At 41.9% G+C, this 14,044-nt stretch overlaps 1 protein-coding gene across 2 annotated transcripts in view; it reads left to right on the top strand.

The window, feature by feature from the left end:
- Window positions 1–13,587, top strand: part of LOC104953732 (myocyte-specific enhancer factor 2A-like) — a 55,055-nt gene extending 41,468 nt beyond the window's left edge. The window contains exons 5-10 of one of the 2 annotated variants that reach the window (XM_010780714.1): window positions 8,346–8,556; window positions 8,899–8,931; window positions 9,744–9,883; window positions 11,167–11,278; window positions 11,435–11,537; window positions 12,751–13,587. In XM_010780714.1, coding sequence (XP_010779016.1) covers window positions 8,346–8,556; window positions 8,899–8,931; window positions 9,744–9,883; window positions 11,167–11,278; window positions 11,435–11,537; window positions 12,751–13,072 — 921 coding nt within the window. In that variant the 3' untranslated portion in view covers window positions 13,073–13,587. The remainder of the gene's footprint in view (window positions 1–8,345; window positions 8,557–8,898; window positions 8,932–9,743; window positions 9,884–11,166; window positions 11,279–11,434; window positions 11,538–12,750) is intronic. The other variant, XM_010780715.1, reaches the window with a different exon arrangement.
- The last annotated feature ends 457 nt before the right edge of the window (window positions 13,588–14,044 follow it).

The following is a 14,044-nucleotide window of genomic DNA, read 5'->3' as shown; positions in this document are numbered from 1 at the left end:
CTTTTATGTCTAAAGTGATAAGACTCGAAGACTCCGGTAAAGAAAAGGAGCTGGCCCTGTAGGTTACGTTTTTCAGGCTGTAATATTCCTGAATTTTAAGTACTAAACTATAACCTCACTTCTTGTACAAAAAATACTTGGTGTGTCGAAGGCCAGAAGGTTCTGGGCTGGCCCTGTTTTCTGCACCACGTACGTGTATTTGTACTAATGGTTATCTTTATGTAACGAAAATCTTTTAGCACAAACCACTTGCCTGCTTAGTTTACCCGGCACTGATATTGTGCTTTACGGCACTCTGGACCCAACCTTGTATTATGTTTTATGTTTTTGAGATAATACTGCTGTAACAGGTTATTAAATTGAACGTGACTTTGTTACATACCGCAAATGGTAAATAAAATCGTTTCCGGGATATCACATCGGTGTGTCTCGTCGTACAGACGATTATGAATGACGACAAAGAACAAGTAAATTGAAACGACTTGTAGAGATGAAACACAAAGACCCACGGTTTTTATGGAAGTTAAAAGTTCCGGGATCTCAGGGGAACCGATTGAGTGTCTACTTTTATCCACGACTCTTTAATATGTACTTATAGGTCTGGTCGACAAGAAAAAGCAGTGATTATCGTTATAGCTCTCTTTCCCTTAACCCGACGTAATTATTTTACTTATACTATAAAACTCTCGACACTTTCCTGTTTTTTCTTCCTAAAACGACCGGCAAAAACGAACTACTTGTTTCGTTATTCATGAAGAAGTGTTCTGTTCTCTAACGATACGGGTTATAAAAACAGGAAAGTGACCAAAAAGTAGCTTAGGTAGGATTTTCGGTTTGAAATAGTAGAGTTGTCCTCTATACTCTGACATCCGACAACAGTCACAGTAGTCACCCGAAACTAAAAGTACATCCACAACCCTCTGAAACCGTGGTTCCAACGTACGAAACTCAGTTTCCACAAGATTGTCGCTTCTTTTGCTTTGACTGCGAGTAACTAACTTGACTTACGGATAAAAATGAAAGTTTTTGTCAGTTCCTGTAGTAACTGCCCTCGCTTACTTACTTATCCTCTACGTCGTTATTTAGTTGATTTCCTGTTCTTTGTAGGAATTCAACTTACAGAAAAAAAGAAGACCCTTTTCTTAGTTCCCGGAAACCTTAAGTTGATAACTTGAGAACAGCACCACCAGTCTCTAAGTGACGAAAACATCTGGTAGTCTAATGAATAATTTTAAAAAGGTCATAAAGGACGCTTACATTCGTTGGTAAATTTTTATTTGTTATTCTTTTACTAAATAAAACACTGTTAATTTTCACCAATAAAACACAATTATCCTTGTTTTTATTTGTTTGTTTAATTCTATAATCCCAGGCTTTTTTGGCGTCCGTCAGGAACTGAATTTCAAAATAAAATAATCGGAAACAGACGTAGGCCTATATGGGAAATTTCGAGCATCATTGCGAGACATACCCAAGATCCTCAGCTATGGTTTAAGCTCGGTGATTTGGATGTTTTAGCCGCAATGCACGTTGGGATATGGTGTTAATGCGATATTAAGGCCCAATCCCAAACCACGCCCTACACCCTACCCCTACACACTCCCCCTCCGTGACGGAGTGAACTCTGTGGAGTGACACTCTCAGCTCAACGAGGCTCCCTCCTGTCAGATGGAGGGAGTAAATACTGTACAGCAGCAAGCTTTGGGACGGCCTCCCCTCTCTCCGGCAGAAACAGGAAATGCCGTAACTGTATGTAACAACGGTTTCAAATCAGCATCTCTAACCCCTAGATTCCACCGGGTCCGTCTGCGGCGCGTTACGGCAGCACTGCGGTTTTGGTCCGGCCTCCTCCGGCGTCACACCCTACCGGGCGCGTTTCAGAAGCATTTCAGAAGCGGAGCGTCTTGCCTGCCGGCTCCCAGTTTTTGTTGATTTGGGCATATTTCCTGGACAGGCTACTTTGTGATACGAGGAGTGAANAACCCCCCCCCTCCCCTATGCAAGCCCCCTCCCTCTGGGGCAATATTGTATATACTGTATACACAAACTATACAAAAACGCCTTTACGCTTTGGAGCTTGTTTATCCATCTGTAAGCAACTGCCAGCTAGCCCCTAGATTCCACCGGGTCCATCTGCGGCGCGTTACGGCTGCGCCGCGGTTTTGGTCCGGCCTCCTCCGGCGTCACACCCTACCGGGCGCGTTTCAGAAGCATTTCAGAAGCGGAGCGTCTTGCCTGCCGGCTCCCAGTTTTTGTTGATTTGGGCATATTTCCTGGACAGGCTACTTTGTGATACGAGGAGTGAAGCAGGTAGGACCCAAACGCAGATAACACTGATAATACCTTTATTTCAAGGGCTCTTATCTAACATATCACATGGACAAACAAAACACTCACAAAAGACGAACCAACACTGAACACAGGAAGATACATGACTAAATACAGGGAAGGGTAACCACAAGACGAGAAACAGCCGGGCAGGGGAGGAGAAACACAAGGGCCACAGGTGAAACAAAATCAGACAATTAGACACACCAGGGAAACTAAGGACAGGAGGAAAAAAACAGGGAAAAGGACCAGAAAATAAACCAGGAGGAAATCATGACAGGGAGAACAGCAAAACACCCAAACCTAGACATAAAAACGTGACATAACATGAATATCGTGACACTTTGTGCAGACAAAGTTAATAATAATTGTAATATCCCAGTTATAAACGACNGGAGGGAGACGAGAGAAGAGGAGGAATGTATACCAAGGGCAATAAAAGAAATACAGAATTTCAGGACGAAAATAAACAGCGTTTGGAGAGAGGAATAAGCCTGACGCACGCCATTCATACACTGATAAAGCATTACTCAAACTGTGATTACTTGCAATCCTCTCTGTGCTGCTGGCCTGGCATAATAGGCTCAAAGATGCTGGAGGTCTGTAATGATGACCCGAGTCTGCCTGTATGTTTGAATATCAACACCCCACTTGTTTAAGGGGCGGGAGGCCACCCAAAACGTGAAACGCCTAGAGGCGGGACTTTGTTGAACGATCCTGGTTGTATTTGAGGCGTTTTTGCGTGCATGCCAACTGGCCAATAGACGCGACTTGGATGTTTCACTTTCTCTAGACAATGAACAAGTGTTTCCTGATGACTACAACAACCTTTCATCCGCCATGCAAATTAAATCAGTCTTTATTGTGCCGATAAAACTTTAAAGGTTAGATGGCAACATTATTAAAATAAAGCTTTTTGTTGCTGATCATTACAAGAACATTGCCGTAACTAAGATACGAACAAAATAGTTCGTGCCTAAAGAATTTTGTTGGCTCACTATATTTTCTTATTTAACTTCAGCCCTAACCTTGCACTCAAAGCTACCATGGTAACATTGGTTCCCACTTACCAATACTGCTCGAGAATAACATTTCAATGTATACTGCCACCACATGTGAGACGGTTGGTTACTTGTTGCTCATCAAGCGGGGGGCCCATTTTGTTGGTTATGAGTGGGCCCATTTACAGCGGTGATAGCACATCAAATCATAAAGCAGGAAAGAAAAAGCCCGTAAACATTGAATGGAGCGTCAAGATGACTAATCCCTTTTTACTATTCAATATATTTGGAATGTATTATTCTAAGAAGCTATGCATAAGTAACACATGCTGAGAAGTAAGTGGAATATCTAGCCATAGCCCAACATTAGGCACTGGTTGAAACTTGCATAAACACCTGATGCTGCTTCACTTTTAGATCAACATTTCATTGTTGACCACTCTTTGGTGTAAAACGCGATTTAGTGTTGTGAGTTGCTGAGTCGTACAGCGCCTAATGTTGGAGGAGTTGTGTGAGGGTCTATCCGCCTCAGGTTCCTCCTGGGGTAAATAGAGTGGGGGGGGGGCTCTCTGCGGACGACACAACAGCCAGTTCCTGCGCCTCAGGGCTCGACTAAGCTCGCTCGCTGAAGATTCTACAAACAAAAAACAGAAGAGCAAAAATAAATATCAGGTCATAGCATTCAGAAGCTGTGTATTTAAGGGACACTGATGAAGAAGTGCTTTGATCCTGACGCTGAAGCAGATAAACTGAGCAATGATAAATGAGCCCCAAACTAGATCCTGTGCTAATATGATATGTAAAAAAAAAGTCTGCTGAGGATTATGAGGATGGGGTTTCCTGCTGATAAGAAGATTGTGATGGACAGGCAGGAGCTAGCCACGCAGAGATTTATCCCTGGAATCCACTACTGAGAGAAATTATGCCCAGCTTTTGGAAATTGAATATTTCATCAACTTGTTTCCATCTAGTTGAAAAATTAATCCCTCATTAATAACATTTTCGCCCTTCAGTTTTTCTTTGGGCGACTAGAAGTATGAGTTTAATGCGATTGTAACCATTTTTCATGATAATGTTACGAATGTTATCAGGCGGTATTTGCAAGTTCTGGATGCATTGTAAATAAAAACAACACACACACACACACACACACCACACACACACATGCACCACACACACACACACACACCACACAACGACACACACACACACAACACACACACACACACTGCCTGGTTGCTGCTGAAGGAGCTAAACCAGACAGCTGACCTCACCCAGCGAGGGAGCTGCTCCTTCAGTCTGATGCCTGGGCGTTGCTAATGAGCAGCCTGTTGGCGGTTGGCCGCTGCCAGAAATGCCCAGCTTCTGGCAAAGAGCTGATCAACACGGCCAACGGACGGCCAGCGATTTAGCGGAACCCCCGTCATGCCGTTGCCACGACAATAGGAGCATTGACACGCGCCGGGCATTGATGGACTGAGGAGAAAAACGAGAGAGAAGAGGCACCGATCCGTCATCAAAAGTGTTTCAAAAGGCGGAGTTTCAGAAGTTCACTTTCATTCATTTTGTGGTACAATTATACTTTTAAATAAAAAAATCTTTGAAAGTGTTTAAGATTTTTGATTATTATATGCTTACAATATTATATTAGTATTCTGTGTGCTTTGTGTGTGTGGTGTGTGTGTTGTGTGTGTGTCGTGTGTGTGTGGTGTGTGTTGGTGTGTGTGTGGTGTGTGTGTGTGTGTCTGTGTGTGTGTTGTGTGTGTGTGTGTGTGTGTGTGTCGTGTGTGTGGCTGTGTGGCTTGCTGTGTGTGGGGGCATTCAATCATCATAATTATTCTATAATTTACACAGTGCCTGTAAACCGGAGGAGAACGCTGGCATTCCTCCTCCTACTTGAAAGACTACGGAGGGATAGGGTCTGCAAAATTAGTTTGTGTTTATATATATATATATATATATATATATATATGCTATATATGCTCTGAACGTTCCACTTCCTGCCTGCCCGACATTACCTTCTGCTGACCGCCCAGAGGCACAGCAGAGGACCAGGGAGGGATCTCGGGCGGACGGCCCGGGACACAGTGCCTGTAAACTGGAGGAGAACGCTGGCATTCCTCCTCCTACTTGAAAGACTACGAAGGGATAGGGTCTGCAAAACTAGTTTGTGTGTGTGTATATATATATATGCTATATATGCTCTGACCGTTCCACTTCCTGCCTGCCCGACCTTACGTTACGGCTGCGCCGCGTCAAAAATAGGATTCATCCTAATTTTAGAGGAGCCCTGCGCCGAGGTGCTTCTGGGACGCTTTATGAGCTGTAACGCGCCGCGTGTGGTGGAATAGCACCCATTGACTAGAGTGGCCGTGAGCACCGCAGCGCAGCCCTAATGCTATGTTCAGACCGGATGCGATGCGATGTTTGGGGGCGGCGCGATTACATGTAAAGCCAATGCAGAGACGCGGACAGACGCGAATTCGCTCCGACGGCGAGCATGAAGCAGTGAACGCGACGTAATTGAGGCGATTGAATTGTGCTGCGACAAACACGAGAGTTCAATTTTTTCAACTTGAGCGTCCAATTCATGTGACGCGTTCTCGCGGAAGCCAATCAGAGGTGAGGATCTCAGCCTGACGTTACTGACGTTCAACCAGAAAACATCAGCCATTAGCTGTTAGCAGTTAGCACTCAGAGCTCACAGCTCCTCATATCTGTTCAGAAACTGTACAAAAGTTAAACAAGTGCAAACCACAGACTGTCTGTTTCATGGTGAATACAGTCGCTGGTTTATTTATGTCTGTAGGCCGTTGTTATGAGTGTGGAGTGAGCATATACAACGTTAGCTTAGCCTGGTCGACCCAATCTCCATTCAGAAAAAGGTTTTTCTCCTGCCGTCTTGTCTGCAGACTTGTCAAGCATTAATTCATGGTTTTTACTAACCGGTATCAGTATGTTGTTACGTCGGCATCATTTAGAAACGTGCATTACAATTTAATCACGGTAAAATATGTTCATTTTGTTGTAGTTGTAGCTCCCGAGCAAGCGCGTCTAAACACAGCTGGCAGCCGCGTTGAAACTCGAGCGATTAGAGCGAAGCGAATATTCGCATCGCGTCCGGTGTGAGCGCAGCATTATGCTGCGCTCAGACCGGACGCGATTCAATGTTTTGGGGCGGCGCGATTACATGTAAAGTCAATGCAGAGACGCGAACAGATGCGAATTCGCTCCCACGGCGAGCATTAAGCGGTGGACGCGGCGCGAATCACGCGATTGAACTGTGCCGCGTCAAACGCGAGAGTTCAATTTGTTCAACTCGAGCGTCAAATACACGTCACGCGTTCTTGCGGAAGCCAATCAGCGAAGGATCTCAGCCTGCCGTCACTGACGTTCAACCACAAAACATCAGCCATTAGCTGTTAGCAGTTAGCACAAAGAGATCACAGCTCCTCATATCTATTCAGAAACTGTACAAAAGTTAAACAAGTACAAACCAAAGACTGTCTGTGTCATGGCGAATACAGTCGCTGGTTTATTTAAGTCTGTAGGTCGTTGTTATGAGTGTGGACGGAGCATATACAACGTTAGCTTAGCCTGGTCGACCCAATCTCCATTCAGAAAACAAGCATTTTAAAAGGTTTTTCGCCTGCCGTCTTGTCTGCAGACTTGTCAAGCATTAATTCATGGTTTTTACTAACCGGTATCAGCATGTTGTTACGTCGGCATCATTTAGAAACGTGTATTACAATTTAATCACGGTAAAATATGTTCATTTTGTTGTAGTTGTAGCTCCCGAGCCAGCGCGTCTTGTTTGAATGATGCGAGTAAACACAGCTGGCAGCCGCGGTGAATCTCAAACGATTAGAGCGATGCGATAGGAGCGTTTATTCGCATCGCGTCCTGTGTGAACGCAGCATTATTTCATCATTTGTGATACTGCAGTAACTAACTAAAAACGGTTACAAAATTACACAATTACATAATAACGCGATTCTACATAGTCAAAAACTTGAGATCCACACTTGGACTTCCAGCATCGTAGTCAAACTCTTTTGCGTACTGAAAGCTGCGCTATGACACTATCACCTATCGTAGATCATAACAGAAACATAACCTTAGCATAGTCCATCTAAATATATATCTATATATATATATCCCTTTAAGAGATTGTACCCCATTCCAACTGGCACTAAAATCGTATTGGTTTTTCCGTTTTACATTACTGTATATTACAATTAGCTGACACTTTTATCCAAAGCAACTTACACACACGTACGTACCGTAGACAAGACTGTGGGAGCTGTCTGAAGAGGCCCTATCGTGCTTTTTTGGTGTTTTCCCTTTCCTGAAGTATTTTATATAGGTTTTTGTGCATGTAAAGGTTACAATCCCAAAGTTCCCTCCAAAGGGGAGTTTTTCTACCACTGCCCCCCCTGCCTGAAACACCTCCATTGGACTCCTTGGTTTACTTCCGTATCATAGTGACATCACTATGTAACAATGGCGCTTCCATTGGCTAATGCCCCAACACATTGTACATGATATGCTAATCACAACACCGCCGGCCAGCTAACCAATCAGAGCATACTGGGCTCTGGTTTCAGACAGAGGGTGAAAAGAGGTGCTGCAGCACAGGCAGTATGAGAAAATAACTAAAAAGAGCTTTTTGAACATTAAAGCATTGAGACACGTAGCAGTAGAGACACAACATACACATATGAACCTGGGAATGAGCATAATAGGGCCATGTTAAGTATCTTTCCCAAAGACAATTAGTTGATTGCAGGGCTGGGGTTCCAAACACTGACCCTCCAATTGGCCCATTGGTCCCCTGATCCACAGCCACTTATTCTGTGTGTCTACAGACCAGATTAGTCAGTTCAATCATCTGATGATGATATTGTTGATCCCTTCAGTTTGGTTGCTTATAATACAAACACAAGACATATAAACAAGTATTGTGTTTTTGTATTGATTATGTTGACATGTCTCTATTGGTCACTTCCTCTCCAGACCACCAACCTTCCACAGCAGAACTTCCTGCATGGCAGTATGGTGTACAGCCCTGGTGCAGGAGGAGGGGGAGGAGGAGGAGGAGCGACCTCCCAGGCTCTCGCTGCAGCCACAGCAGCTCTGGCTGACAGTGGGATCCTCTCCTCACCTCACACACACCTCCACAGAAACATTAACCCCTCACAGAGACCTCCCAGCACTGGAAACACAGGTGTGTGTGTGTGTGTGTGTGTGTGTGTGTGTGTGTGTGTGTGTGTGTGTGTGTGTGTGTGTGTGTGTGTGTGTGTGTGTGTGTGTCAATGGAAACAATACAAAGTTATGCATATTACATTTCACTTTTCATCTGGATGGGATGTAAAATTATGGGAATACCAACAACTATGGGGAAAAAAAACAGCGGGCAAAACGTATTAGTTCCCAGAGAAGGGGGGGGGAAATGACACATGAATGATCACTGATGAGCACATCCGATAGAAAAATCACCACCCTGCTCTAGAAGATTAAACTGAATCTTAAAGAGGCTAATGTCTACATGCATTGATGTGCTCCTCAGGTGATATGGCTCTACAAAATGGATCTGGGTCTGGTATGTATCCAAACACAAACAATGACAAAACTTTACCCATAAGCCTCACAGTCACCTACACGAGTACATATAGCTGTAGCTCAACTCATTTTACACCAAGGAAGTACTTAACATATACATTTTCTACTACTACCTCAAAGGATGTCATCCCGAAAGTTTAGTTAATCATTCTTTACATTTGAAGTCTCCCTGTAAAAGACTCAACATTTTTGTCATCTCCTCTCCCACTCTCTCAACATACCCTCGCCACTTTGTTTACCCAGCATCCTTCGTGATCAGACTTTACCTGCTGTAGAGTGCTACAGTTGTGACGTATTTGTGTGGGCCAACCCAGAAGTGAGAATCTCAAGGGAACTAAAATCAATAGGATTTGTCATTATTGCAGGAAATAAGTTCTGTGGCAAGCAAATACTATTTTCTTCCTGGTTTATGTCATCTGTGTTCCTCTATAATGTTGTGATCGTCAGCCCTGGTCACAAACTGTCCTCTCTGCAAGCTGTCCCGCCTGTGGTGTACTGCTCTCCCTCCCAGAACAGCATGTCTCATAAGAACACTGCCATTATGTAATGTCAAGAGCAAGGCAATATCAATTATTCAATATTATCTACTGTATAATATATAGCTGTACTTTCTCCATTCAGAGCATAGTGGAAGACAGGTTTATTTAATGGATCCAACACGTGGGACTGTAACCGCCCCCTGGTTTTTAAAACAACATTTAGGTGCATTGTGCTTTTATACTAAGGCTCTAAAAATCTAATCAATATCCTTACCATCACTTTCTAAATGTCTTTCTCCATTTCTGTGTTCAGTAAACGGTTTTGTGGGCTCCCCTGGTGGAGGCAGCTTGGGGAAGATCCTACAACCCAAATCTCCTCCTCTTCCACACAATAGCCGCAAAACGGACCTCCGAATGGTCGTCCCTCAGTCTAAAGGAATGATGCACACACTCGTAAGTCGGACAAATATGCCTTTTTGAAGCGGTTTGATAAAAAAATAAAAAATCTATATTATTTTGTTAGTTGTCACTAGGGAACAGCCATAAAACCAAACTGACAGATGGACACCGCCCCCTTTAAAGGGACCTATTATGCTCATTTTCAGGTTCATATTTGTATTTTCTGCCTCTACTGTGACATGTCTCCATGCTTTGATGTTCAAAAAGCTCTTTATTTTGTGTGTGTGTGTGTGTGTGTGTGTGTGTGTGTGTGTGTGTGTGTGTGTGTGTGTGTGTGTGTGTGTGTGCTCATTCAGAGTGAAGTCATTGCAGACATTATCAGTTCGGAGCGGCTACAGCCCAGAGAGAAACAACAGTAACTTGTAATGACTGTTAGAAATGTGTAGTAAAAGTTTAAAGAGCAGCTTTAACAGCGGGGTTTAAAGTGTGCCAAACCAATGTATCTTAATTTCTGACTGTGAGTAATCAGGAATGAATTGCCCACTAGTATTTAGTGTGTTTTTAATGAATTGTTAGAGCACTCCATCAAGTGAATTCACACAGAGGTTGAAGCAGGACCTGATTACATTCCCTAATGAGACCGCTACCAGTTCCAATGCAAAATGCTTTGTCACGTAAAATAGCTCAAATGTTAATAATTAACTATTAATTGCTTTATTGATATTTGCCACCTCCATTTGACTCCTTTGAAGACAAAGGTGAACAAATATATATTAACATTATTAGCACAGAGCAACGCATGGATGACAAAAACAGTGAATACAGGAAATCAAAATGTTGTTTATATTGATAACAAAATATGTTTTTTTTAATTAAAAATAAATAAACAAATACATAATAATTATCAATGTTATTATTATTATTGTACATGTTATTATTTTAGATTTCTGACTTTTTGGTCATCTCTATAAACATGGTGTACTATTATTATTATTATTTAATAGGACTAAGTAATTAAGGGGATCAAATTGCATTTTATCAAAGAAACTAGGCCCTGTATTTTTTGTAATAATGACTAGCCTTGATGGATTAGCAAAGTTTAAAAATGAGGTGAAGAAACTGGCAGGTTGGTAAATGTCCAGTTTGACTTTTAGTAATGAAAAACATTCAGCATCCATTGGCAACCCTGTGTTCTGTCCAACGTATGAACATACAGTTTTACTGACACCATGTGGTTGAAATGGGGCATCGCAAGCCGTGTCCAGCTGCATCCTTTGAACCACTACACAGGATAAATGCAATAAATGAATAAACATTTGGGTTTTCTGTATTTCCAGGGTACCCAGAGGCTGAGTGGCAGTCTGTCCACCCCGGTGGTCTCCATCTCCACACCCAGTCTGTCCCACCAGAGTCTGGTCTACTCCAGCATCGGCTCTCCGTACAACAACGGTACCTGATGATGATTATTGTATTAGTGCTGTATTGCATTAACAGCACAAATACAATGTCTGATACTAAAACTGATACTGAAGCTGTATTGATAAAGATTGACTGGATGTACCGCTGTGTGTGCTATCTATCTTACATGAGGTCTCTCTCTGTCAGATTACTCTCTGAACAGTCCTGAGCTGTCGGGCTACTCCCCCACTGCAGGACTCTCTTTGGGCTCCTTGACGGCGTGGCAGCAGCACCAGCTGAGCTCACTGGGGTAAGAAATCTCTCTCTATTAGATCAGTTGGCATAGTTTATTTACACTAAGAAATAAACAGTGTACTGAACAGGCACATGTACAGGAGGTGACAAAGATGTGAACTGGCTCAGGAATGGAGAGAGAGGACCACTAAATGATCTAATCGTTGTAATGAAGCTATTAATACTCACTTTAAAGACGTATGGTCACGCCAGATGACGAATCCTGAAGGTATTGAATCGAGCAAGGATGTGTTTTCATTCTTATGAGTTCAACTTTCAAAAGGTACAAATGTATTTGTTAGATTGATTGAAATCCAGTGTTAGACGCTCTACATGCAAATGAATGTAATCCTGAAATTGTATTATTATTATACATTAAAATATTAGATTAGTCTTTGCTAAAAAATAAAATGTTCAAAGCATTTTATTTATTTATTGTTTGTGGTAGATGAAGAGATTAGGGGTAATTATAACCAATGTCTATATACTTAATATATAACAATATTTTGTATTGTCATAATAGAAAATACTTTATACGCTCATTTTATAAGACATTAGTACTTTCAACTCAATATATTTAGTAAGAGTACATATATTTATACATTTACAAATATAATAATCTGAATAATTCTTCTGTTTCTTCAACACAGATGTCACCTTCACATGTAAATGTTAAATAAGACCAATCAGTTTTATATTCCAGATTTTGTATTAGTTTGCCAAGAAAAATGTATACGGCGGGTGGGGATTCTCATTCTTATTTTTTTTATATAAATAGCAACATATTTACCTCTTTTATTGCAGTGAAATGGAATGGGTTATGTGTAAATTACCCCAGATTTGTAGTTAAAGGGAGATTTTGGCTTTTTGATGTGCTTTTGATGCACTTGACCATACTGTACTGTGTACACACAACTGTGGTTGTGTGATTAGGACAGTTGATTGTGGTTAACATGCCCCTTATTTGGAGAGCCAGACAGAGTAACAGCACAAAAGTTAACCATGTACTGCTGTTGATGGGGGCAGCTACAAATTGTATTGTTGCCCCTTTAAAATTCATTATCGGTTCAAGTGTCGGCTATATTTCCCTTCTGTCAAACTGCCACAGGACAACAGTGTGAGCCAACCTTTCCTGTTCACAGGCCTTTAGTCAGTTTCTCCACTAGGTGTCGCCATCACTCCACAGCCATAGCCTTCAAACATCCTCTTCCTCTCTCCCTCCCATACAGGTCTGGGAGCTCCAGTCTCTCCATCAACACCGACCACGACATCAACATCAAAGCTGAACCGACCTCCCCGCCCCGCAACCACCTCAGCCAATCAGGGTACATGACCCAGGCTCACGGCCCTCCTCATCCTCACGCCTCCAGCAGAGCAGAGATGGGGAGATCTCCCGCAGACAGCATCAGCTCCTCCTGCAGCTCCCACGAGGGCGGAGGCAGCGACCGGGAGGAGCAGCTGAGGCGGGACTTCCTCCCTGTGAGCCACTCAGAGGGCATGGAGGGTCCAGCGACGGTCAAACGAATGCGAATGGACAGCTGGGTGACATAAAGCCTGCAGTCACATGATGTCACAACAGCAGGAAGAACACAGGAAGGACACTGTTATGCAAATGTATTTTATTGATGTGTTCTGTTGTGTTATTAAGTTTTCATTTATTTTGTGGTCAGATTTTCAGTCAGACTGCATATTCTGGATCCGTCTAAATTCTCTCATCAACTTTCAGAGAATCTCAAAAGGAAAACTTCACCAACCAAATGGTCATATGTATATCAAATCCTCACTCCGTGTTACTTTGGATTCTTGAAGAACAATGCGTTTCCCTCGCATGCCTCAACATCGAATCAAGAATATAAGAAGAAATAATAACCAACATCTAATTATTTTTTACATTTTATGCATTAACAATCACAGGCTTGTAATGCTTTGCAAGTTGTTAGTAAATAGTCATTTTAAGAATCAGAATCAGTAAATTGTATTTATCCCGGGGGAAAATTGACAATATTAGAATTATATAAAATAAAATAGAATAAAATATTTACTTTAACGTAAGGCGTTAAGGTAAGAATGTGCAATAAAAAAATACAATAAAATACATATATTTATTTAAATTGGAGAAGTAAAATGTCTAATAAACATTGAATTAAAGAAAAAAAAAATTGTATAGACATAAAATGTTCACATTGTACTACAATATATGTATTACAATATTGACACAATTGTATTAGTATTCATAATTTATCAATGCGGAACAACACACAGGTTTAGCTGCTATTAGTGTCCTACTATTGGCTGAAAGTGTATACAGTATGGAGAGTAAGGAGAATACAGTGTGTGAAATAGTTTAAAATGTTTGATAGCGCGGCTCCTATTTGCATCAATTGATGATGAATTTTTTCCAATTTTTGGATGGAGAAAGGCATACGAGAAAAAAAAATTCACTTCAAGAAATCACGCTAACACGGGGTAAATCCTTGATTTAGAAATTATAATTTGGGGGTTAATTATTCCCTCTAAACATAT

The sequence above is a fragment of the Notothenia coriiceps genome, unplaced genomic scaffold (genome assembly GCF_000735185.1).
Source record: "Notothenia coriiceps isolate Sejong01 unplaced genomic scaffold, NC01 NC01_scaffold00022137, whole genome shotgun sequence".
Taxonomy (NCBI): domain Eukaryota; kingdom Metazoa; phylum Chordata; class Actinopteri; order Perciformes; family Nototheniidae; genus Notothenia; species Notothenia coriiceps.
The sequence above is the reverse complement of the archived record's forward strand: the minus strand, read 5'-3'. Positions and strand labels throughout refer to the sequence as shown.